The 25,176-nt window shown below is 36.5% G+C and overlaps 4 protein-coding genes across 5 annotated transcripts; 2 read left to right on the top strand and 2 right to left on the bottom strand.

The window, feature by feature from the left end:
* The first annotated feature begins 5,216 nt into the window (after positions 1-5,216).
* On the top strand, positions 5,217-7,823 carry LOC147532656 (Radical SAM superfamily protein). Its single transcript, XM_086650504.1, has 2 exons — positions 5,217-6,414; positions 6,913-7,823. Exons 1-2 carry the CDS (start codon positions 5,615-5,617, stop codon positions 7,538-7,540), a joined length of 1,428 nt encoding a protein of 475 aa, XP_086506630.1. The 5' UTR covers positions 5,217-5,614; the 3' UTR covers positions 7,541-7,823.
* LOC147532655 (peptidyl serine alpha-galactosyltransferase-like) lies at positions 6,913-13,750 on the top strand. The gene is made up of 8 exons (XM_086650493.1): positions 6,913-8,928; positions 9,826-9,996; positions 10,338-10,581; positions 10,662-10,862; positions 10,957-11,429; positions 11,833-11,997; positions 12,084-12,327; positions 12,679-13,750. Exons 1-8 carry the CDS (start codon positions 8,630-8,632, stop codon positions 13,315-13,317), a joined length of 2,436 nt encoding a protein of 811 aa, XP_086506619.1. The 5' UTR covers positions 6,913-8,629; the 3' UTR covers positions 13,318-13,750.
* A 1,098-nt stretch (positions 13,751-14,848) lies between these two features.
* Positions 14,849-18,997, bottom strand: LOC147532654 (B3 domain-containing protein Os01g0905400-like). Its single transcript, XM_086650492.1, has 6 exons — positions 18,629-18,997; positions 16,809-17,817; positions 16,614-16,727; positions 16,425-16,484; positions 15,667-15,824; positions 14,849-15,342 (listed from the first exon to the last, which is right to left on the bottom strand). The coding sequence occupies exons 1-6, from the start codon at positions 18,770-18,772 to the stop codon at positions 15,076-15,078; spliced, it is 1,752 nt and encodes a 583-aa protein (XP_086506618.1). The 5' UTR covers positions 18,773-18,997; the 3' UTR covers positions 14,849-15,075.
* A 2,593-nt stretch (positions 18,998-21,590) lies between these two features.
* Positions 21,591-24,518, bottom strand: LOC147532653 (cystinosin homolog). Of its 2 annotated transcripts, none has more exons than XR_015228265.1 (8): positions 24,309-24,518; positions 24,058-24,190; positions 23,248-23,337; positions 23,046-23,170; positions 22,764-22,869; positions 22,176-22,675; positions 22,043-22,092; positions 21,591-21,935 (listed from the first exon to the last, which is right to left on the bottom strand). XR_015228265.1 is itself a non-coding variant. In XM_086650491.1 (8 exons), exons 1-8 carry the CDS (start codon positions 24,425-24,427, stop codon positions 21,789-21,791), a joined length of 825 nt encoding a protein of 274 aa, XP_086506617.1. In that variant the 5' UTR covers positions 24,428-24,518; the 3' UTR covers positions 21,591-21,788. The 2 variants fall into 2 exon arrangements, 1 of the variants encoding a protein (XP_086506617.1); XM_086650491.1 differs by having other exon boundaries at positions 22,176-22,293; positions 22,827-22,869.
* Positions 24,519-25,176: the final 658 nt, after the last annotated feature.

Genomic DNA, 25,176 nt, shown 5'->3' with positions numbered 1-25,176 from the left:
GATCTATTCTCCAAGATGTAACAACCAATTATCCTGCAAGCTACATACAAAGAGGTTGAGGGAACGGAAATCACAACCACGAGCAGCCCTTTGAACCTAGACATTTCTCGGTTTAGGTGACATGTTATTGATTCTCCATCATCTACGAAGAGTTCCAGAGGTACGCTGCGGGTTTGGAATTAAAAAAGCGAACCAAGAGCAAGACGAGAACAGAAATCCTTTCAATCAAGACTTCCTTCTACCTATTCAGGGCAGTAAATCTCTTACTTTCTCTTTAATTTTGATTCTATGTATTAACATGGTATTATAGCTTGTTTCAGTTGAATCTTTTTTGTTTCACTTGTCGATCGATCTCTTGTGTGTAATCTTGCCTAGCTTCTGTTTTTTCCGGGTCTACCTTAGTAGTTTTCATCCTAATCTGCCCACTTATCTTTTGTTCGCAGGTGTATATTAATATTCATATCCTGGAGCACAACTGTTCTATCTTGCTCATATATATATATATATATATATATATATATATATATATATATATATATATATATATATATATATATTTCTTTTATATGTTATCTCTACAAATGCCATTAGTGTTTTGCTTCTTGTTCTGTTATTTTCAATGTTTAGTTTTCTTGTTTCATCTCTAGTGTTATTTCCTTTCATTTGTGACTTTTCTAGCATATCTCTTATGTTTTAATTAGTTCTCTTTTAACCCCTTATTCTTAGAGGGTGTTTGATTTTTTAGCACTTGTAAGTGCTAGCACTTAGTAAGTGATTATCACTTAGTAAGTGATATCACTTGTAAGTGCTATGGCGTTTGTTTTCCATTGTTTCTAAGTGTTTGATTTTTGTTTTTATGTTAATTTTAAATGTCATAAAAATGAGAAATTGTCTATTTTGACCTTAAAGTAGTTACATTTTAGCATTTCATGCTAATTCATTATGCTCGCGAGTTTGGATACAAGATAATTACGATTTATGAATACTTAGTGTTGAAAAATATTAACCTCAAATAATTAAGAATTATGAACGAGAAAAAACTTACGTTGCGTTATGGAGTTTGGGTGGTTCCGTGATTAATGAAGGAAGAGATGCGAAAAAATTAGAAAAAAAGCTTAGGTGCAGGATGAGTGAAGAAGGAAAAGAGTCGTCGCTAAAGTCATAAAATTTTTTTTTACTTATCAATTGTTTAAGATTTTCTCTTTAGTTATAATTATATTGGTAATTATTATATTCGCAGAAGGATAAAAATGTCTTTTTTAGCACTTAGAAAGTAAGTGCAAAAAAATAAGCTCCAAGTTGGAGCTTACTTTTTTGCACTTACTTTGACCCCACTTACAAGTGATATTCACTTAATAAGTGCGAAAATCAAACACCCTCTTAGTTTTTCAGTTTTTTCTGTTTTTGTTCCTCCCAGTTAGTCTTAGGACTTGACCTTTTGTTAGTTTGGGCTACTGTACGTTTGGGCCCATTATGGTGGTTGGTGTCGGTTATCTCCCTGTTACTCTTAGGCTTCGTCCTTTTGATAGTTTGAGCCCATTGAGTGTTTGGGCTTTTTTTGGTTTGCCAGTGGTCTCCTATTTAGAGTCCTCATCTTGGCCCTCAATGAATTACACTCATAGCTCTCTCTACCTTAAAATTCTTAGCTGGAATGTTAGGGGCACATCCACCTTCTCCCTAGAAAACACCCTCTCTCCATGGTTATTCAAAAAATCCAGATAATCTCTTGCTCTCATAGACGAAACATATGTTTTTAATATGCGTAAACATATCCCTATAAACAAACACGATAACTATCACTTTGTTGACCCGATCAATAAGGCGTTTGGTCTTGCTTTATACTGGAAAACAAACTTTAACATCAAGATCAATACTTCTAGTAATAACATGATTCATGCATGCTGCCATGATGTTAATAGTCATAATGATCTCTACATTACCGATTTTTATGGTTGTCCCTATAGTAAAAATAAACTGTCCCCTTGGAGAGCCTTAGATAACATTGGACTGGTCCTTGAGTCGTTATAGGGGATCTGAATTGTATCTTTGACCCCCTAAAGAAGATCGGAGATAAGGACAACACATACTCAATCACTCCCTAATTAGGCGATTTATTCAAAGTATGGGCCTGACAAACATAGGCTATCAAGGTTCTCCTTGTACTTGGACCAATAGACAATATGCTGGTAATCTTATTAAGGAGCGATTAGACAGAGCGTTGGTTAATGATGATTGGTCTCTGACTCTTGTCTTGCCCATCTGGATACCGTTGGATCTAATCACAACCCCATCTATCTTACCAACTCTAAGAATATCCACTCAACTTGGATGTGTCATCTGGACTGCCATGAGTTCATTGCTAACGAGTCCACTCGACTAGGACCACAACACCCTTCTCACATCCAATATCAGCTCAAACTCTTGAGTAAACATTTGACTAATTGGAATAGAGAAGTCTTTGGTAATATTAATAAACAAATCAATTTGCTTACTGATTCTCTTCAAAATTCCACTAACCAGGCTCAGCATATCGCGTTCACTAAGAGCCTTGAAGAGTTGTACTATAAACAAGAAAGTATATGGAAAGAAAAATCTAGAAATAACTTCGTCAACTTAGGAGACAAAAACACTAACATTCCCTGACTATTAAGCGGAACCGTGGTAACCAAATCCACTCCATTCAGGATACCAATGGAGACTGGCAAACAGAGAAGGAAATTCATGAGATTTTCGCCACATATCTCCAAGTTATTACTACCTCTAGTAACACCAACACTTCGACCGTTATTACAGATATTTTCCTTCCCTCTAATTCTAATAGACAAAATGTTGCCATATCTGCCATTCCAACTCAGTATGAAATTGACCAGGCTATCCACTGGCTTAAAAAGGAAGCGGCTCCGGGACCTGATGGTTATCTCCTCTTCTTCTTTCAGGCCAACTAGGACATTGTTCAAGTGGAAATTTAGGGTATGGTTCGTGACTTCTTTGAAAACATGACCATTCCACGTAATATAAAAGAGAGAGAGAGAGAGGGAGAGAAAGAATAAAAAAGAGAGAGATAGAGAAGACGAGCAGGAGAGAGAGGGTGAGAGAAGGAGATGAATATTTAGGGGCAGAAATCAAAAGAACTAATTTTTGGACTGAAAATGAATATGTTCTTTAAGTCTTTATTCCCCGGAGATTTTTCTTTATTCCCCAAAGTCGCGGTCATTTGTTTTTACTACATTTTCAGTATTTTACATTTTTACTAGCATTTTCTTGATTACATTAGCATCTGTTATGAATATGTTAGAAGTAGGTTAATAATCCTTTTATTATTTCGCTAGCATCTTATTGATTCTAACAACATTCTTACATATAACAGAATTCTCAAAAAATTTATAGCAGTTTATTTATTTTAAAAATTCAATAATATACATATAAAAATAAATTCTTCTGAAATTAGGATTGTATTTCTCTACCATCTTATTGATTCTAACAACATTATAAAAATTTATTTAAGAAGAAGGACCATTTTTTTTCTCTAAAATTACTTTGATTCTCCTACAATAATTATATTTCTCTAGCATCTTATTGATTCTAACAAAATTTGTCTGACAATTATATTATGTTAACCAAATTTTTGACATTTCTCTAGCATTTCACTGATTCTCCTGCGCATGTCTTAAATTATGTTTCTCTAGCATTTCATTGATTCTCCTGCAATACTTATATTTCTCTAGCATCTTATTTATTCTAACACAATTCTCCTGAAATTATATTATGTTAACCAAATCTTTATAAAAAAATGTATAACTAAAAGTTTGGTCATTACGATAAACGGAAAAGGAAACTTTTGTTGTTGAAGGAAATTTCCTTTTTGAAGAAATAATTTAGTGAATCTTTAATTTGAGTTTTTTTTTAACTTAGGATAGGTTAGGTAGTAATAGAAAATCAAAAGTTAGACATGTTATTTTGCTCTAAGTGGATTTATTTTCTATTCCGAATTATTGTTGGGCTCTAGACCATTGATCATTCGAGTTTGAACTTAAAATTCATCCTCCCCTGAATATATCACAAAAATAACAAACAACACTAAATTAAATACGAGATGAGGTAGTGATACGATATTAAATATTACATTGGCATTCTTGATATTGCATTTGACCGCCTAGAATTGAACATAAGTTAACTTCATTATGGTGGATTTCTGCAAGAGCCAAGAGGCACTTCTCGATCATATCAGATATGAGAAACATGTTGTAGTTGCAAATTGCAATCATACGGGCAGCAGAACATTTGCCGACGAAAAGAGCTCGCCTGGACAACAAGAATTTTCTTCAAAGATGAGAAAAACCTTTTTCTTTTACACGCATAATACATGTACACGTATGGGCAGCAGAACATTTGCCGACGAAAAGAGCTCGCCTGGAAAACAAGAATTTTCTTCAAAGATGAGAAAAACCTCTTTCTTTTACGCGCATAATACATGTACATGCTATTTGCTGCGCGGCACAGACAAGTGAGTTTCAGTTGGATGGCAAGCTAGGTGAAGCAACTTTGTTGTGAAATCAAAAGAATTCCCATTTGCATCAACACCTGTTATAAAAGATATTAGATGGTCTCAGTATCTCTCAACAATTAACTCAACACCATGTAAACAACATATTGCAAAATTTGTTTCGAAGAATAAAAGAAAAAAATTTGACTTGATATTTACCGTGTAAACTAGATTTGCCTTACTAATGCTACACCGAGAATTCCATATTTACTATGTAGGTAATAGTAAGAAAATGACTAGTATATACATGTAAGAATATATGGATGGACATGATAGATGGTGGAGGTTCAATTGTTTATCGTTTTTTATCTTCCATGAATGTTGATAAACTATGTCGAATTAACCACGTACATGTAGACTCAATGATAATAAACGTTTAGCACGTTCTAAATATAATTGTAGGAGGTTTTAAGGTCCCAAACTCAAAATTTTGTTCTTTGCATAATGTTAACATTTGGTTCGGTTATCTAACCAACCAAACAATGAACGCATTAGTTCAGATTGAATTTTACAACAACCAAACCCTTTGTCCACAAGTTTTTGGTGCAACGGTTGGACACCCGTCTTAGGCCACGAGGTCATGGGATCGAGTCTCGGTGGAAGCAGTATGCCATCAAGATTTATCCCATGTAATTTACGCTATAAATAAAGTAAAATAACATTGTATAATAAATTTGTTGGACTTTAGGCCTCTTTCATATCATTGGACCTTTAGGCTTCTTTGTTCATGGTTTAAATTAGGCAGTTATCGTGTTTATCATATCTTTCTGATGTATCAATGTCTTGTAACGACTAACGTAGATCGTAGTTGAATTCTTAAAAAAAAAAATACGAACCCTTTAGATCGGACTATGAATAGGGTTAAAAAGTCTGTCATCCAACCGATGTTCACGAACCAAACTACCCACCGAGCCGACCCAATGATATCATTACTCGTAACCAGTCTTCAACCCGATTCCCACCCCTACGAGGTTTTTCTGTATTAATTAAACACAGCTCCAAGAACTTGGGCACGATTCCTCAGCAGATTTCTGATCATAGTAAACCCTAACCTCTTCTAATCATCAAATCATGCTGAAATCAGCTTTCACTCCTTTTCTTTCAACAATTCCCACTAAACCCAAATTCCCCTTCTTTACCTACAAAGCTTTAACTCAATGCTCACAAACTGTTCGAGAAAATGCCTCAACGAACACCAATAACACCTACCAACCATCCCTCTCTTATCCAACTTCAGCTTATATCCACCTTCCCTTTTGTAGAAAACGTTGCCATTACTGTGACTTCCCCATTGTAGCTCTTGGTTCTTCTTCTACCCAAACTTATGATGATGACAACCAAGACGACCCTCGAATTACAAATTATGTTAAACTCATTTGTCGAGAAATCGAAGCTACATTATCAATATCTAACAATGACCCACCTCTTAAAACTATATTTTTTGGTGGAGGAACACCATCTCTTGTATCACCAAGACTTGTTTTAAAAATCTTAGAAACATTGAAGTCGAAATTCGGACTGTATTCTGATGCAGAAATTTCAATAGAAATGGATCCTGGAACATTTGATGCCAATAAAATGAGGGATTTTTTGGAACTTGGAGTTAATAGAGTCTCTCTTGGAGTTCAAGCATTTCAAGAAGAATTGTTAAAAGCTTGTGGAAGAGCTCATAATCTAAATGAGGTTTATGAAGCTATTGATATTATTGGTTCTTGTGGTGTGAAGAATTGGAGTTTGGATCTTATTTCATCTCTTCCTCACCAGACACCAGAAATGTGGGAGAAGAGCTTGGGATCCACCATAAAAGCACAGCCTACTCACGTCTCCGTTTATGATCTGCAAGTCGAGGATGGCACCAAGTTCGGCTTATTGTGAGTTATCTTAAAACCCACTTGCTCTCCGAGCTCACTCATAACTATATGTATATGTTAAATTTGTGACCATCCGACTTAAAACCAATTGGCACTGAGTAGAGAGGACCTAGATATTGTATTCTTGGTTGCTAGAATCCCCTTTCTCATGTCGGACGATTCTTACACGTCCCACAGTGTGGGGGTTTTAGCCTAACACGTCTCTTTTTGTTGGGTGACATGGAGCACGTGTAGCCATTTGGCCTAGCTCCTATACCATGTTAAATATGTAACCATGCCACACAAAACCAATTCGCAACGAGTGGGGATACCTAGATATTACATTCTTGGTTACTAGAGTACCCTTTACCATGTGGGACTATTTTAAGCTCGTTGCTCTAAGTAGCAGGAAAAAGGGTGGGCTTGGATTCTCCTATATGCGAACTAGTGATACTAGTTAAGTAGCTGTGATTTTTCCAGTTTCAATGAATTTGAGTGCTAAATGCTGTAATTATACAGGTACAAACCAGGTGAGTTTCCTCTACCCAATGACACTCAGTCAGCAGAGTTCTACAGAATGGCTTCAAAAACACTCTCAAATGCTGGTTACAATCATTACGAGATTAGTAGCTACAGTAAAGATGGGTATGAATGCAAACACAATCTTACGTACTGGAAGAACGGATCTTTTTACGGATTTGGTCTTGGATCTGCAAGTAATCTTGGTGGGGTAAGATTTTCGAGACCAAAAAGGATGAAAGAGTATATGGGTTATGTGCAGAATTTGGAAGATGGAGTCTTGAATCACGATGAAAATGGTCATGGTGATTCCAAGGACTTACAAACAGATGTTATAATGCTTTCACTTAGAACTGCTAGAGGTCTAGACTTGAAGTCTTTTAAAGAAACATTTGGTAGTTCTATTATTCTTTCTCTCTACAAGATCTTTAGACCATATATAGAAAGTGGGCATGTCGTTCTCTTAGATGGGAAAAGAAGGGCTTTGACTAAAGAGGAGCTCAGCTCAGTATTCTCTAATGAAAACAAGATTGAAGATAAGGTGGGCTTTATTCGACTTAGTGATCCTGATGGTTTCTTACTATCAAACGAGTTGATATCCATCGCTTTTAATGCTATATCTCCGTAAATTCGCAGTCACTTTGCATTTTACTTTGTCGCCAGAGAATGTGGTTATGTATTAGATAATGGCAAAGAAGCTGTGAACAAGGAAACATTTCAAGATACAGTAAGCAAGAAAGAACGAATCTGACAAAGTTGTTTCATCCTTACACTATCCACCATAGGGTAAAATGAAGCCTGAATCGAAGAACATGAAGTCCCTCAAAATTGATTGAACTTGAAATTAAAGTAAATGCTTTAGGAAGGCTTGTTATACAGACATATATATAAGTTAAGATCTTGCTTTCTCATTTGTCCGCATTTATCTGGTTAATTGAGACAAAGATCCAGAGTAGTTTTACAGGCTCCCTACTGCTAAATTTGTTCGGAACGCCTATAGCAATTACAGATTTACAGGATCCTTAGAGGAATTACAAGGGTGCTTATAGCAATTCCTTCGGCGTTTCGATTGATGGTTTGATAGCAGAATATTAATGCTTTCTTTTCCTAAGTCATAAAAGCGTCCCGGGGTTTGAACTTTATCAGAAACAAATTTTAAAACGTCTGTTTTTATCAGATTTTGTGATGTCTAATTCGTCTGAATGTCTGATTTTAGGTGATGTGGGTAAGAGGATTTTGAGTGATTAGGGGAGTGGGAGAAAAAAAAAAATCACGAGCTAAAGTTTTTTCACCCTTGGATTATACCTGTCCAATTGAGTTACTACTAAAAGTCAACGGTTAGGATTTTAATTAGATGCTCATCCAACGGTTGTTAATAGATTACATAAAAAAATCCATGAAAGGATAAAAATGACATTTTTTTTTTCTTCATGTCGACCTTCTTCTTCAACCACCACTAGAAAGAAAAAGAAAACCAGAGTTTGATCTTTAATTCTTGAAGCTATTCAGAGTCAACCCACAAAATTATACTCCTACTAGCTGTACTTATTAAACAAATCAATTCATCCCAACACTTTCTTTTTAAAATAACTCAATAATCCAATTTGACCATCTCAAAGGAGCTTCATTCATCTTCCCCACTTTCTCTCTCTTTAAACATGAAATTCAGATCTCAGCTCAAAACCCATTTCTAATTTCTACATGAAATTGACTTCTAATGGAGAAATTTCTTGTTCTGGTGATTCTACTAGGGTTAATTATTGGTGGGTATGGTCAGAAAATCTTGAATCAACAAGCTCCATGGAGGATTCATACTTTGTTTTCAGTAGAATGTCAAGATTATTTTGATTGGCAAACAGTTGGACTTGTTCATAGCTTCAAAAAGGCTAAACAACCAGGACCTATTACCAGACTTCTAAGTTGTACAGAAGAGGAGAAGAAAAAGTATAAAGGGATGAATCTTGCTCCTACTTTTGAAGTTCCTTCTATGAGTAGACACCCTAAAACTGGAGATTGGTAATTGATTATGATTCTTAATCAACTTAGGGTTTCTGATACTTAATTGCATTTACTTGATCTTTCATTAGTTTACTCAATTTTGATTTGTTTTCCTGTTTATAAGTTTCCTAATTTCTGATCTTTTCAATTCTTATTAACGAGATTAGCTACTCTTTATGGTAATTGCTATGCTTTCAGATAGTGAAAATGTCTGTTCTTACTTAGATTGTTAATGACCTTTTTTGTTGTCTCTAAACTATGGTACTTCATTCTTGCATATCTTTTAGTGATTTTAGGGCATTTGATTTCTTTCTGTTTATGTATTAAAACTAGAATGTCATTTAGAGTTGGTGCAACTCAAACGTCATTTCATTCTTGACCGAACCCTTTGGTTCTACTTAGCGAGTAAAATGCGGCAATACTATCTACCAGTACTCAAATAACTTTAACTACTAGTCTATCAAGTAGAGAAGCAATCCAAATGAGAAGTGTTACTTAAAATGTACTTTAGACAACTAAGAAACTCAAACCCTGATACAACATGAAATTCATAGAAGTATGACTTTTACTTTCATTCTGGTACCTTGTTATCTTTTCATTCGTTTTAATTCGTCTTAATTCTATCTCTTGATAACTTGTATTCTTGCTGTTTGGTTCCGGTTCTTCCATTTTCTTCTTACCTGATCTGTTTGGAACAAATTCCGTGGTCTTTCTCATTCTAATTTTTGCGTCGGTCTTTTTTTCTTGTTTCTTTGCTTAGTTTGTACTGTTCATGATACAGCTAGTTATTTCTATTTTCCATTTCTCTCCTTCCAAATTCCAATTGCCATTACATATCTTTCTCGTTTCCATGTTGAAACGATCATAAAAAAGATACTATTTTTTCTAGCTCCAGTAACGATAGATTTTTGGCAGGTATCCTGCAATTAATAAGCCTGCAGGAATTGTCCACTGGCTTAATCATAGCGAAGATGCAAAGAATGTCGATTGGGTTGTTATCTTAGACGCTGACCAGATCATAAGAGGTCCAATAATACCCTGGGAACTAGGTGCTGAGAAGGGACATGCAGTTGCTGCATACTACGGGTATTAAAGAAAATTTTCCTCCGATTGTCTTAGCATTAGAAGTAATCGTGCTTCATAGATAAGATTTATGGATGTTACTTGCTACAATATACCCAAAATACTCCTGATAATCAACTCTTTCTACATACACGCTGAAAGCCAAACATCTACTTGACATTCATCGGATATACTTTATGCGTCGAATGATACCTTCACATGCGAAAGAAGAAATGATATTTTTGCTTAAATGCTCGTCATACCTTCTCTGATATGATTACTAGGTTTATCTTTCTCCGGTCGTTCATTACATGTTTCTAGTATCAAATGTACCACCAATTTTATAATAAAAACTGCATTTTCAGATACTTGGTTGGATGTGATAATCTTCTAGCCCAACTACACACAAAACATCCAGAACTCTGTGACAAGGTTGGTGGGCTTTTAGCTATGCATATTGATGACCTTAGAGCATTGGCCCCAATGTGGCTTTCGAAGACAGAGGAAGTGCGGGAAGACCGTGCTCACTGGTCAACCAACTTAACTGGTGATATTTATGGCAAGGGGTGGATCAGCGAGATGTATGGATATTCATTTGGTGCAGCAGAAGTTAGTGAATTCAAAATTGTCCCATCTTAAATTTTCTGATTTAGGTGCATTAGTTGATCGAAGTTCGATTTCTTTTTCAGGTGGGACTTCGACACAAGATTAATGACGACTTGATGATCTATCCCGGTTATACACCACGAGAGGGAGTTGAGCCTATTCTTTTTCATTACGGGTTGACATTTACTGTCGGAAATTGGTCTTTCAGTAAGCTAAATCATCACGAGGATACCATTGTTTATGACTGTGGACGACTCTTTCCTGAGCCTCCTTATCCTAGAGAGGTAGATACCAAAAACCTAGAAGTTTGAACTCTCACACCCGACGAATTATACACCAGGTCTTCCTATAAATTCATTTAGCATTTCCTTGATGCAGGTTCAATCGATGGAATCTGATCCAAACAAAAGGCGTGGCTTACTTCTGAGCATAGAATGCATAAACACTTTAAATGAAGGGCTTTTATTACACCACACATCAAGTGGATGCCCTAAGCCAAAATGGTCAAAATACTTGAGCTTTCTAAAAAGCAAGACCTTCGCCAAACTCACTCGGCCAAAATATTTAACTCATAGTACCCTAAATGAGAAAGCTGAGGAGAAGCAAGAAAAGTTTGACGAGCCTGAAATGCCGCATCCAAAGATCCATACAGTTTTCTCCACCGAATGTTCCACATATTTCGACTGGCAAACTGTAGGACTTATCCACAGCTTCCAACTGAGTGGGCAGCCTGACAATATTACACGTCTTCTCAGCTGTACAGATGAAGACCTGAAGCACTATAAGGGTCACGATCTAGCTCCTACCCATTATGTTCCGTCTATGAGTCGGCATCCTTTGACAGGTGATTGGTAAGTCAAGGTCCCCTTATTATATATGACAAATTATTTAATGATTCAACACTGAACTATCATTCTTTGAGCTCTTGCTAATAGTCGTAGATCTTAACATGATACTGGTGGACGTGGAAATATTCTGCCATATGGCCCATATCCTATGGAAATATAGGGTGAATTAGTTGTAGCTCAACTACGTTGTGTGTGTGTAGGATTGAGTAGTTTTTAAGCTTCCAAATCCCTTTCTATTAGCTTCAAGACATGGTTTTTGCTTGAACTTGTATTCCGAGCCCGAATGACAATTTTGAGAATATGTAATTTAGATAGTATATTTGAAAAATTTTTACTCGCGGAACCAAAAAGTTTACGTTTTAAGTTTGCTTTAACAATAATATTGTTCTTTTCCTTACAATTTCAGGTACCCAGCAATCAATAAGCCAGCAGCTGTCCTTCATTGGCTTAATCACGCAAAGATTGACGCAGAATACATAGTTATTCTGGACGCAGACATGATAATGAGAGGTCCAATTACACCATGGGAATTTAAAGCTTCACGAGGCCATCCAGTTTCGACTCCTTATGAGTAAGATAAAATTAGTTTCTCGGTAGATGCACATATATGCATGTATATATTTTATGTTCTGATCTTACTAATCTTATGCATGTTAGCTACCTAATTGGATGCAACAACGACCTTGCCAAACTTCATACTAGCCATCCCGATGCTTGTGACAAGGTTGGAGGCGTTATCATCATGCATATAGATGATTTACGTAAATTTGCTCTTCTATGGCTGCATAAGACTGAGGAGGTGCGGGCCGACAAAGCCCATTACTCGAAAAATTTCACAGGAGATATTTATGAGGCTGGGTGGATCAGTGAGATGTATGGTTACTCCTTTGGTGCAGCCGAGGTAGATATCTCTCACTCTTAAGTTCTCTAAACTAATTCAAGGGTTGTGTTTGATAGCAAGGAATTTTCTGCGATAAAAGTGTACATGTTTCCATGATTTCTGTGGAAGTGATTCAACGAGGGAAGTAAATAAGTGTATTCCATGGAAATGTTTAAAAAACGCTTTTTGTCAGGGTTGTAATGTAGTGCTGCAACACTTCCCTGGAAAAAAAATTACAACCGAACACCGAAAAGTAGCCGATATCTTTAGAATCCACGTATTTTCATGGAAATGAAGGCTATCAAACACAGTCTTAGGTTGTTACTAACTTTGATGCTAACGAAAAGTACTCTCTTTTCGTCTTTTGTGCAGTTGAATTTGAGGCACGTCATCAACAATAACATATTAATATATCCAGGTTATGTTCCTGAACCCGGTATCAAGTATAGGGTTTTTCATTACGGATTACAATTCACTGTTGGAAACTGGAGTTTCGACAAAGCAAACTGGAGGAATGTCGATATAGTTAACACATGTTGGGCTAAGTTTCCAGACCCACCAGATTCTTCAACACTCAATACCTTGGACGAGCATATCCTACACAGAGATCAGCTGAGCATCGAATGCGCCAAGACACTAAATGAAGCTCTTTATTTGCATCACAAGAGGAAAAACTGTTTAGACCCGTCAAGGAAAATCTCTTTGGACCAAGAAATCAAGAAGGAAACTTCATTTTCTCGTCGAATCGGCAAGATAGATAAAGTACTTAATGTGGTAAGTGGTAAACCTAAGACGATAACTGGATCAAGGAATTCATCTGAACCTGTTACAACAGAGCACAAATTTAACTCTTTAAAGTTCTGGATGGTGGTTCTATGGGCATTTGCTGTCTTGGGTTTCTTGGTAATCATGTCTGTGGTGCTCTCTGGGCGAAAAGGAGAAGGAACGAGAAGTAAAAGCCACAGAAGCAAGAGAAGATCATCTCATACTGCATTTCCTGATACAGATTGACTTCCATATAATTCTGAAACGATATTGAAATCGTGAAAATAGAAACAAAATTTCAAAGTTCACAGAAACAGAGAAGATATGAAGTGTTTCTGAACAGTATATAAACCAGTCTTTCGGGAAGGAAAACGAACGTGGGTTGAAGTGGAACTTCGAGCTCTTCTTGTTTCGACGTAAATTGGCATTTTGTTGTCTAACAGAGCTGATTCTTTTTTCATCTTTTTCATGGACTGTACCCATTGAGTAATTCAAGTAAATGTCATAAACCAGAGTTCTTAGTTCCGGGAAACTATGTAAGTCTAGCAACGGTTTCAAACCGTTGTTAATAGTGTTCCTCTTGTTATATGTCTAAATGTTAGTTTCTTGAAGAATTCAAATACGAAATTGAGAATTATATTGTTATGAGAAATTGGAAAAACTCAATTCATTGATTTCATTATTGTTAACAACTGACGAACATTTGGATCAAATAGACATTCACAAGATAAACCAGTCTTCAAGGCCTTTAACTTCAACCTTATAATATCACCATTTCTAATTCCATTTTTCTCGACTCACTCCACCATAATCTTCGACTTCGTTATCATCGTCATCTATATATATGCTAGATCCTTCTTCTTTATCAACATCTCCCCACTGAAATGACCGATAATCCGTATCTACATTACGTGCTTTGAGCTTTTGTGTGCCTTTGGCTTTATCTTTTGACTTGTTAACCGGACGAGAATGACAGTCACTGCACCGTGGAGCGCCACATTTGCCTGTGAACTTCGAGTGATTGGTCGGCTTGGATGGTACTCTGTCGTACAGTCCGGCCGTAGGACGAGATTCTAATTTGTTGATAACTTTGGAATTGGGTTTTGGGTTTAATGGTGATGGCAAGATAATGTGGGTTCTAACCATTCCATGTTGGTAACCCTCTCTCTTCATTTCTCCAGTTCTTGGTTTGGAGGCTGATAAGAAATGTTCATGTTTCTCCCTTGAGTTTTATAGGTTTTGTAAACAAGCTAGAATTGAGATGAGACTTGGTGATCAAGTATTTCCTTTAGTCTTTGTTCTTGTGGTACAAGTAATCCATGTGCAAATTTCATTAATTAAGATTTAAGACATTATTATTCTTTTCACCCTTGACTTTCCTTCTTTATTTATCATGTCTAAGCCGAATTGAAGGTACAGTCATCTCCAATTATGTCTCATCTCATCACCGAGTGATAGGTTTAGACCGAGTGCTAAGAAAACAATACACAGTTTTCGGCTAAACAAAAAACTGTAGTGATAATTTAAAATACTTGTCCCTTTACAGTCTTATACAAAGTTTGACTTAAAAATTGATCTGACATCTTCAGAAACTAATATCTGTATTTAATATCTCGATATTTTAAAATTAAAAGTACACACAGTGTCATCAATACGTTAAAAGTCCAAGTCAACTTATAAGTGATGGTACCAATCCCAAGCGAAAATGGCTAAATACAAAAAGTATAACAATTAATATAACATATAATGGTAGCAATCCAAACCGAAAATGTCTAAATATTGAAAGTAAAACAATTAATATAACAGTTATATAACATATACCGTTAGTCCGTTACAATAGCAAAAAAAAATTAATTAAACAGTCATAGAGATAACTCAGATAAATAGATAGCAGTTAGCAGATATACATTTGTATTAACAAGCTTCTAACTGATGATTCACACAAGGAGATATCCGAGATTCGAATACATGTGACTTAAACTGTACCAGTACACCACAGCTTGATTACTCAGAACTATCCTTTCTTTGGATGACTATTTTAATTAAGCTTTCTGATTGATTTTCAACAGTCAAGTTGCAGATATCTCCTTCTTGGATGTTGTTTGCCTCGGCTAAAGCTTTCCACCCACTTGCTAAAATTCTGAAAGCAGATCTTTCATGGTAGATTATTGGCCACTTTCTCATGGCAGAATCTTGAAGAAGTACAATCTTCTTCTGAAGTTTGGACCTCTTCCCTTTGGATGATAATGATGGCAAGTTCACTGGTAACTCCTGCACGAGTGTAAACACCAAACCCCGTTTATTTTTAGAAGGAGCTGTCTTTTTCTTTTCTCTCTTAATCAGTATGATGCCTAATTAAATATTTCAATAGATAATGAACAAGACAAATAAGGTATAGCAGATGAAGAGCATGAAAACTTACGACTTATTACACAAACTACATAGTATTGGTACCAAGACACTAATAATGCTGAGGGAAAGGTGAATGCAGCTAAATACCTAATTCTAGCAGTCCATAATACTTTCGACAAGTATTTGAGAGCTCGGAATGAATGGTAAAGAATATAAATATAACAGTGGTAAGAAGAGACTTACAAGAAAAGAGTGTGTTCCTGCTGGGGCTGAACAGAAGAAACCAATTGAACAGGGTGAAGAATACTGAGCAGGATCCATGTCGCTGTCTGGTCCCCCAAATTCATCACCGTAATCTAACGTATCTTCAGGCTCTTCTTTAACTATTACTGGGCATTCTCCTGTTTAAACATAGCAACAAGTGAGAAAATTCATATGGCCGTCTAGGCCTGACATATGAAAATTTTCCTAAACATAACAATCGAAAACGAAGCCATCAAAAACAGCAGCAGAAACTCAGGTAGAAACGAATTGAAAAGACAAAATATGATTTATGCTTCTCCCAAAGTACTGGGGTCAAATTGCATTTGAGTCTCTGACTAACTATTTACTACTTCCTCCACAGAAGTCCGGTTAAGACGTATATAGTTGCTTTTCAGGGAAAAACAAACATTTCCATAGCAGCTTTAAGAAAAGAAGTTAAGATAGTATCTCTGTTAAAAGCTGCAGCATAACCAAACTGTTCTTTTTTAACTGCCACTGGCACTTTCACTGTTTTGATCATATATACGAATTGTCAAGCATCATCCGACGTAATAGAAAGCAGAACACTACTAAATACAATCAAAACAAGTAAGATGGTTCATTGATCGCATTTTTGAGTCTCTGAATAAGCCTTTTTCACTTCCTCCAAAGATGTCTGGATAAGAGGTATATGGTTGCTTTTTAGGGGAAAACAAAAACTTCGGTAGCAGATTTGAGAAAAGAAGTTAAGATAGTACCTCTGTTAAAAGAAGCAGCATAATCGAACTGTTCCTTTTTAACCGCAACTGGCACTTTCCCTGATCAATCAAATATATCAGCTATCAAACATGACCCACATAAAGAAAAAGCGGAATAATTCTAAATACCATGGAAACACAATATTTCAATGATTAAGCCAGACAAATTTAATAAGGAATGAAACATACCAGCCTGACTATCTCTCGCTTGCATGTTAACAGGATTCTGGTCGTATCTATTGTGAGCCACTCTTCCACCACTTTCTCGAGTATGTGTTCTTTGAATTTTAACTGAGTCATTCCCTGTGAGAGTGCAATTATGATCATAAATTACAACGGAATATTAGTCGAGATAATTTTGTTAGAAGCTAGTAAGCTACTAACCTGAAGACACACGATTCAGTTCCTCGATGAAAGGAGTTCTTTTTAAAGCTCCATTAGACTTGGGTGGGAGTTGTTTGAGGATATTATTGACATGGGAACTTTCTCCAGTCGGCAATGGTATTTTTTCTGCATGGTCAGCATAGTACTTTCTCTTGTTCATTTTGGCATCCTGTGCATCTTTACTAACACCATCGTTTTCTCCATCTCTACCAACTGGAACTTTATCTATCTTCTGCAACTGATCTTTGACACCATTATTTTTGGATATTGTTTGATGATCTAAGTTACTGACATCATGACAAGGGGACTTTCCCTTTTCACTAAATCCTAGTAAATTTTTCTCTGTCGCACTTGATTTCACATTAGGCATTTCATAGTTAGACAAATCAAAAAGAGAACCTCCACTAGCTCCTTGTTTGTCCGGTGAGTTTCTACCGAACATGTAAAATGGTACTTCGTCGTACGCTACTTGTCTGACAGGTTGGGGTGTGCTTCCACTATTACGGCCATTAGGAGGCATATCTAGAACCATGTCTAAGTCTGCTACATCACAGGTATCAGCTTTGGCCGTATGTTTCTTAACGCCAAAATCAGACTGAACAGTCGAGTTTGATCCTTTTCCGTCAACTGAATCTTTACCTGTCATTCCAGATGGGATAGTTGAGACACTTGCTTTAGTTCCAACCGGAGGCAAACGATCCAGGGAATGTTCTGTTCTAGTTCTTTTGTCTCTACTGTTGTACTTTTTCTCTGAAACATATAGCCTTTCAGAGCCAGATGATCCATAAATTTGAACGATAAAGTGCGAATCAGCAACATAATAGAACACCAAAAAGTCTCCAATTCTAAGAGAATGAGCATATGCAAATTCGGACCACCCCTGTAGGATAGCCAAGGATCCGTCAACTGTGGATAGTGTTACCTTCCAACGTCGCCCCTTCATATCTTCAAGAAAAGTTTCTTTATCTATAAGGGATGCTATTGTTCGGGCAGTTTTAGGAGGTATAAACTGCAAGGATTATAAAGGGACAAGTAAATGATCAGAAAGTGATGAGTAGGAAGAATATGAAGAAAAAGTATAAAACGTTAATGTATTTTCATTCTAAAATAACGGCAAAAGGAAATATTTGTTTTTTTTGTTTTTAAAAACAGTATGAGACTCGACATAGAGACAAAGTCACTCTGTATCTCAATTACCTTTCTGGTAACTAGCAATTGATTGTTAATCAGGGGTAGCTCAACTGAACAAACTTTCAACTTCTTAATAACCCGACCGGCTTTATTCAATCCCTAATCCTAGATATTGTTTGAAACTAGTTGCCATATTAGGCACTATGGCGAGGAATGACATCAACCGATCAAGCAACAAAGCCCCTGATACTAAGAACATAAATGCACCAGCTTTATTCAACAACATACTATAAGGAAAGAGATTATTATTTTAATCTTCAAGCTGTTTCAACTTTAACCAAACCCTCGAGCATTTAAGATGCTTTGAATTTCCATGAATACAAAGACGGTAAAGTATAGAAAATGCGCTAAAATCATAAATGCACCAGCTTTGCTCAACTTAAAATAATCAACTTTTGGTACATAAAAACGATAAATCGAGTCGTAATTACATGTCAAATTGACAGGAGAACGTAAACAATGTCAAATTAGCAATGGGAAAACACTAACATTGAGGGTTCACGAAAATGCAGACCCTTGAGATACAAGTTCATGGTTCAAGATTCTTAAATTTAGATAAAAACCCAATTTTTCTAAAGATCATGGACACTAAAATAGATCATAAAAAGAAAGGGTTTAGGGTTTTATACCAGAACAGTTGAGAATCGATCACCGATCATGACTTTAAAGAAAGAAATGACATCTGGTGATGCATCCTTCTTTCCATGATGAATCAACAAGCATTTCTGTGTACATTCTTCACATGCTGGATATCCCTTGCCACAATGTCCCATCGTATAGCTTCTCTCTCTCTCTAAAACCCTCACAGTCTTTCTCTCTCCAAAACCCTTCAGTCTTTCTCTCTCCAAAACCCTTCAGTCTTTCTCTCTCCAAAACCCTTCAGTCTCTCTCCCTCCAAAACCCTTCAGTCTTTCTCTCTCTCTCTGGGAAAACCTAAAGGTGGAAGGTTCCCGCTTTTTTGATTAATTGGCTTAACCACTCCGACGTTCTTATTCCATGCGTAAAAGTGATCTTAAAACGAAGATTATGGAGCCAAATTTCTGTATTGACCCATATTTTATAAACTATTTCTTGTTTAGCCCATGTTTTTTCTTTAACTTCGAGTTGGTCCCATTGTGATTTATTCATAGATTAATCTAGGAAGTATGCAATATTAACCGGTAGATTTTGGTTATTTAAGAATCGTGATACATCAAGTAGTAAAACTGAGGTCGACGAGCGCATGGTTTGTCTAGCTACAAAGTCGATTATAACAAACAAACTAGTCGCTCCTAAAATTCGATACCCAATTGATGATGTCCTGACCAATTAAGCAGTATCCTCAAGGTATCTCTCCGTTAGGTTCAGACTTCTGGAATAAGCATATATATTGATTAGTGTATCTCCTTCCTTAATGATGATTCGTTGATGCGAATTGTTGCAAGGAAGGGTCACACCTACCAAGAAGGCTTGGGATTCACCCTTTGTTGTTTTACGTTTACAAGGTATTTCAGATTATCCGTATACAGATAGATAGCTCTACAAATGCTTTTATATATATATATATATATATATATATATATATATATATATCTATGTTTTTGTTACATCTGGGATTGTATAAAACAATCCAGATAGCTATACAGATATTTCGTTAGTGTGACTGTGTGGGTTCGATCAATCTACTACAAAATTGTGTTTATTCATGTGGTTGAAGGAAAATTGCTGATACAGATTTAGATAGAGAAGATGAGTGTGGTATTGGTATTGAACCATGTACCAAGATAGTCTTGCCTAATTGCTACCATTCAATGTGCAGTAATTGCTATCATGAATGGTATAACTAATAATATCATTTTTGCCTTTCTTTTATGTACAAAGACTAATAAGGATTCTTGTGTGCGTCACTGACGTTGCTCTTAGAAACTTTTATCCCATTTGCCTCGACCGGACAACATGTTAGGATAATCTCACACTGGTAGTGGAAGGGGCACAAGGTAAGTTTATAAGTGTAGAAAAACTGTTACCTCTTGAGTTAGCTTTTGCGGGGAGAGAGACCCAAATCCACGTAACACTGCACTTGATGCCATATCCGGTACTAAGAGTTCTAATACTTGTGGTAGGTCAGCCATTATGTGTGAACTATATTGGTATTATAGAATATTCATATGAATATTGTAAAAACCATTGTCAAACACAAATCACATATATAAACTTTAACTCGCCCAACTTTCCAAAATTGCTTATTAGGGGTTCTTATGTGGTAAATATTTTTGCTTTACAGGATGTCAGAGTCATGCCTTTTTTGTCGAGGGAGCTTAAAGATAGTGGGGTTAGGAGATTTATGGTTTCTTACTAGTAATGACGATTTGGTCGATACAGAAACTGATGCAAAGGATGACTCGTCTCGCTTCTACTTCTATGTCCGTAACCTGCCTCCTGATATTCCAAACGAAATTTTCATAATGTATTACGAGTACTTAATCTGATTGATGAAGGTAGATAAGAAGAGTGATGTACAGACTGTGAAACAAGCCGACCATCACCCGTTAATAGAGTCCGGTAAGTGAAAATCTCGCTTAGATCAATAAGTGATGTTCAATATTATAATTGTGCAGCTCATTAAAGTAGACTTCACTAATGTAAGACTGAATCACAAATATACAACAAAATTCTCAATGCTAAAGCTTTATCTTTTGTAATATATTTCAATCAGTTGCAACGAGAGGGGGATCTGCATAGCCTGGCGGAGCGTCTAAAGCTTGGGCTTTAGGTGCAAGCTCAAGGCTAGTAAGTGTTAGGGCTTGCAGGAGTGGAACAAGACCACACACACCACACATGGAGACAGAATTGGGTATGTGAGGGAGGGCAGACCACACACCACATGGTGGTTGCACAGTGGAGACACTATCGAGCATGTAAGGCAGCGCAAATCTTGTGTCCTTCAGTCCTTGTCAATGCCGAGGCCTTTTGGATGGCACTGATGGATAAGGTGAAAATTGTGTTTGCCAATGTCGAGACCTTTTGGGTGGGAAAGGTGGGTCTTATGTTATTGCTCAGGCTGAGGCCTTTTGGACAAGCTCTGACAGAAAGGGCAAATCTTATTTTGTGTGCCTTTGATGGCAGAGTGTGTGTCTTTGCAGTGCCAAATCCTTCTAGATGGGCTTGTCGAACGAAAATAATTCACATAGCACGAAACAGTTCACATAGCTGAAACAGCAATGAGCATGTGAGGTAGGGCTAGATGGGCTTGACTGATTGAAATCCATTTTCATAATGGAGAGGACAGATTTTGTGTCATGGTCAGTGCCGAGGCTTTTAGATGGGCCCTAGTGGAGAGGACAGATTGTGTCTTCGCCAACGTTGAGACCTCTATGGGTAGCGTGGATTTTGTGTCATCACCCATGCCAAGATCTTTTGTATAAACTCTGACTCATAGAGCGGATTTTGTGTCTTCGCCATTGCCAGGGCCTTTTGGATGGCCTTAGATGGGCAGGCAGATCGCGTGTTCGCCAATTCTAGATGGGATGGTCCATGGAGTACCACAATTAAAAAATCTAAATTGCCATTCAAAGTCCCTGTCAAATCCTAAAAACATATTTGAACACTAAATTAGAGAACTGCATCCTCATTCAAGTTAATGTAAAGACTATACAAGCGAAGTTGTTACTTCGGAAGGTGATTTTCATTAATGTATTTGACTATTTACATCATTTGTCAAGAATTTTTGTTTCTTGTTCATATAATTCTTGGAACCTAATTAACCAAATTGGGTACCTGAGAAATTATAACACAGCCAGCAAACAGGCTCTAAACATTTTCCAAATGTGTAGAGTCCTCCGACTTGATAAGTGGAGTTGCAATTTCCTCGCTAATCTCTGCTTGGATCTTGTCTGTCCTTGTCGAATAAAGAATGTAATGTTGAACTATGAAGATAAGATCGAAGAAGATGGATACCTGCAAGTTTTGGTTCGAGGTAGAACTTATCAATCTATATTACGAAGTGGGTACTCATGAGAAGAGCTGAAAGATGAGTTTGAAAGAATTATTTTAGAGTCACTTACCAAAGAGAGCAGGGTCTTGCCTATATTCCCATAAATGTTCACAAAGGAACCTGCATAAAAAGGCTGAGTCAATCACCCAACAGAAAGAACTCCAAACGGAAAAACTTGTCGAAGATGGAAAAGATTAACGTACCCTGGTCTATAGACAGCATTATCATTTGTGCTAAGTTTGTGGAACCTCCAGTTAGATCAAGAAAAATATAGCCGATACTCCATCCTGTTGTGCTCTTCCGCTTAAAGTTCATCACAACCTAAATTTTTGTATCGTAGAGCGAATGATATAACACATGTTAGCGTTTCTTAGAGTTGTTTATCGGAAGCTAGGACAAATGGATTATTCTTCCATGTCAGATACTTTGGTACTCTTTCCGGTCACTGAGATAGTCTTGCCAGATGAGGTATTTATGCAAACAATAAACCATGTATGAATTTGCACATAATTGCCCAAGATCATAAAATTCCATTCTATGTAAATGTTTTCTCGTATGATGTAACAATGGCTTATCTGGAAGTAATAAAATCCGTACTAAAAAACAAAATACCTAATAAGAAAATAAAAATATGTACATATATACACGTATAAGTACGACCATATCCATAAACAGGCCTTTTTCCACTTATCGTATCTGACACCTTGTACCAGTGTCGGATACCGATACCTGTAGCAAGTTCCATGTTATGTACACTAGAAGATACCCTAACAATGGAAACATTAAGCAACAGAGTACGAAGAAGTATACGCAAATAGACAATTCAAGCAAAAAAGAAATATGAGAAATGCAACCTGAGGAATGTATTTTATGACGGTCATGGTGACTTGTATCGTGCTGCAAGAGGAATGAAATTATATGAAGTTAAACTTAATTGAATTATCAGTAAACAAACACACAAAACGAATAGAAGAACCAAGACTACTACCCCAAGATCCCAATTGAATTGGTAAGAATTTCATAATCTTGAAATGAAATCTGATGATAAGTTCTCAGAGAAAAAGATTACTAACTTGAAAACAGATATAAGCCAAAGCCATGAATGGGTAGGTAAAGCTATGAAAACACAAACTGCAGCAGAAACCCAAACAGTGATAGTGATTCCGATACAAGCCTTAGAGACCTTCTGAGTTCCACGCTGTACAGAAAGCACAACATAACAATGTAAAATACGCATCTTAAAAGCCCAACTTTAAGAATCGTAGAATTACTTACGTCATATACGAGCACTTGAGATAAGGTAAACAAACTCATTAGAGCAGCATGAGTCGAGAAAGCTACATCATTAGCAGCAACAGGTATCATCTGTACATTCACAGAACTTATACAGAGTCACATTCCAAATAAAGATCAAGATTTAAAGCTTTCTAGCCAATAACTTAGATTGTAGCTGCTTCATTTAATTTTGCCGTCTTCCTGGAACCAAGACATAACTGCTATTAAGCTTGTAGATATCTAACTCAAAACTAATCGGTAACCAGTGGAGAGACCCTAAGTTTTATATCATAGTCATGAAAGTATCTTCTCAATGTTGGGCTATTCTCACACACATAGTCACATGTCCCCTTATCTCTGCGCAAAACATGTTCTTTCTGCGGTCGGTTGACATGAAACACGTGTAATCATTGGGCGTATCACGCGCGAGCCTATCTTTTGATACCATATTAAGTTTGTGGATATCCGACTCCAAACTACTTGCGGAGGAGTGGATACTTCCTAGCTCCATGACCATCAAAAACCCTAAACCCTCTAAAAACCCTGAGGCTATGTTTGACGCACGCCGGAACAGAATGCTGGGTACATGAGAGAGAATGCATAAGGAATCTAGCATTCCTAGGGTGAATGCTATTCCTCCTCGTGCGATAATCATCTCAATCCCGGAGCAATTTCTAGTTCCAAATTTAAACTAAACATTCAAAAGAACAGAAAAACCCAAATCTGTTTTGGAGAAATTTCTAGTTCCAAATTAACAAAATGTGCATCAGAATCATATAATACAGAAGAAAAAGGAATTGAAGAACAAACCTGAACCTTTCCAAATTTGTCAAGGTATTGTCTTTGAACAACAGGACTGAAGAATAGAGAAGCATTATAGATGAGATATGAAGAGTGCTTCGTCACATTTAGAACCAAGAAATCGAAATTCAGACCTATAACACTTCATAATAGTTGAAATTAAGAAATACCCATATTATTAAATCAAATTATATTGTGAAAAAACATACAGATTATCTAAACTATAATCAACAAAAGAGAGAGAGAGAAGAAGAAAATACCTTTTTCTTTTGTAATTAAGAATGGCTTGAGGGTAGAAACTAATTGACCAAGATGTGAAAGCAATCCAACCCAGTATTTGGTATGCGATTTCAAGTGGAAGAGTATTCCATGAAGCCATTCTCTCTCTCTCTCTCTGTGTCTCTGTAGTTTCTCTCTCTACGTTTTTAGTGTACTTGTAGACTTGTAGTGATACTACCTGTTACAACGTCATGGACTCCCATATAGCAGTGTCATGTTATAGTGGACCCACCTTATCCGACCACCTTTGATTAACACGTGTAGGGTCATCAAATAAAACTGGGAAGTTTTAAGACGCCCCCCAAAAAGTGTTAAAGGCGCCTCCTTCCCTCGCAAAAGAGACTCCTTTGACACTTATAGTAAGCGCCTTTAAAACTTTCTAATAAAACATAAACTTGAACTCTAGCCCATAAAAAATGTCACAATTTATGAAAGGTATAAAAATTCGGGCTAAGTCCTAACTTAGACAACTGGGATTGATATTTCTCTATCTCGATAGATTGAGGGGTTTATAGTTTGTTCACGTCAAATTTTAGCAGATTTCGTCCAAATTTTTGTAGTGTTTCATTACGATGGTTAAAAATAAGTCATTAGCACGATATCTATCAAGATTGTTCTTTTGTAAGTTGTTACAAATAATTAGGATCGCCCAAATATAATTGAATGAATATTGTAAGTTACTGGAACGATAATAAACCTTCTAATTGTATTAAAGAAAGTTATAGTTGTTGATGGTCTTTTCATTCTAGTTCACTTAGTTGCGAATAAACAGACATCTCATCCGTTCTTATCAGAAAAAGGAAAACAACAACCTAGATATGCTCGTTCGCCATGTAAATAAAGTAGGAG

This window comes from Eschscholzia californica, unplaced genomic scaffold (assembly GCF_041429995.1).
Source record: "Eschscholzia californica isolate CP2 unplaced genomic scaffold, dmEscCali1.0.p SCAF_6, whole genome shotgun sequence".
NCBI lineage: Eukaryota > Viridiplantae > Streptophyta > Magnoliopsida > Ranunculales > Papaveraceae > Eschscholzia > Eschscholzia californica.
This window is presented reverse-complemented; position numbering and strand designations above follow the sequence as displayed.

Bases quoted from the DNA above. Each gene is read 5' to 3' on its own strand.
- LOC147532654 (XM_086650492.1), bottom strand. From the start codon at position 18,772: ATGGGACATTGTGGCAAGGGATATCCAGCATGTGAAGAATGTACACAG. The intron at 16,728-16,808 runs GTTAGTAGCTTA...GCACTCTCACAG, and splicing joins ACTGAATCGTGTGTCTTCAG to GGAATGACTCAGTTAAAATT. The intron at 15,343-15,666 runs GTAAGTCTCTTC...ACACTCGTGCAG, and splicing joins CAGGAACACACTCTTTTCTT to GAGTTACCAGTGAACTTGCC.
- LOC147532653 (XM_086650491.1), bottom strand. From the start codon at position 24,427: ATGGCTTCATGGAATACTCTTCCACTTGAAATCGCATACCAAATACTG. The intron at 23,338-24,057 runs GTTTGTTCTTCA...GTGAATGTACAG, and splicing joins ACAAATTTGGAAAGGTTCAG to ATGATACCTGTTGCTGCTAA. The intron at 21,936-22,042 runs GTAAGTGACTCT...CAAAACTTGCAG, and splicing joins GCAAGACCCTGCTCTCTTTG to GTATCCATCTTCTTCGATCT.
- LOC147532655 (XM_086650493.1), top strand. From the start codon at position 8,630: ATGGAGAAATTTCTTGTTCTGGTGATTCTACTAGGGTTAATTATTGGT. The intron at 9,997-10,337 runs GTATTAAAGAAA...CTGCATTTTCAG, and splicing joins GCAGTTGCTGCATACTACGG to ATACTTGGTTGGATGTGATA. The intron at 10,863-10,956 runs GTAGATACCAAA...TCCTTGATGCAG, and splicing joins AGCCTCCTTATCCTAGAGAG to GTTCAATCGATGGAATCTGA.
- LOC147532656 (XM_086650504.1), top strand. From the start codon at position 5,615: ATGCTGAAATCAGCTTTCACTCCTTTTCTTTCAACAATTCCCACTAAA. The intron at 6,415-6,912 runs GTGAGTTATCTT...GTAATTATACAG, and splicing joins GGCACCAAGTTCGGCTTATT to GTACAAACCAGGTGAGTTTC.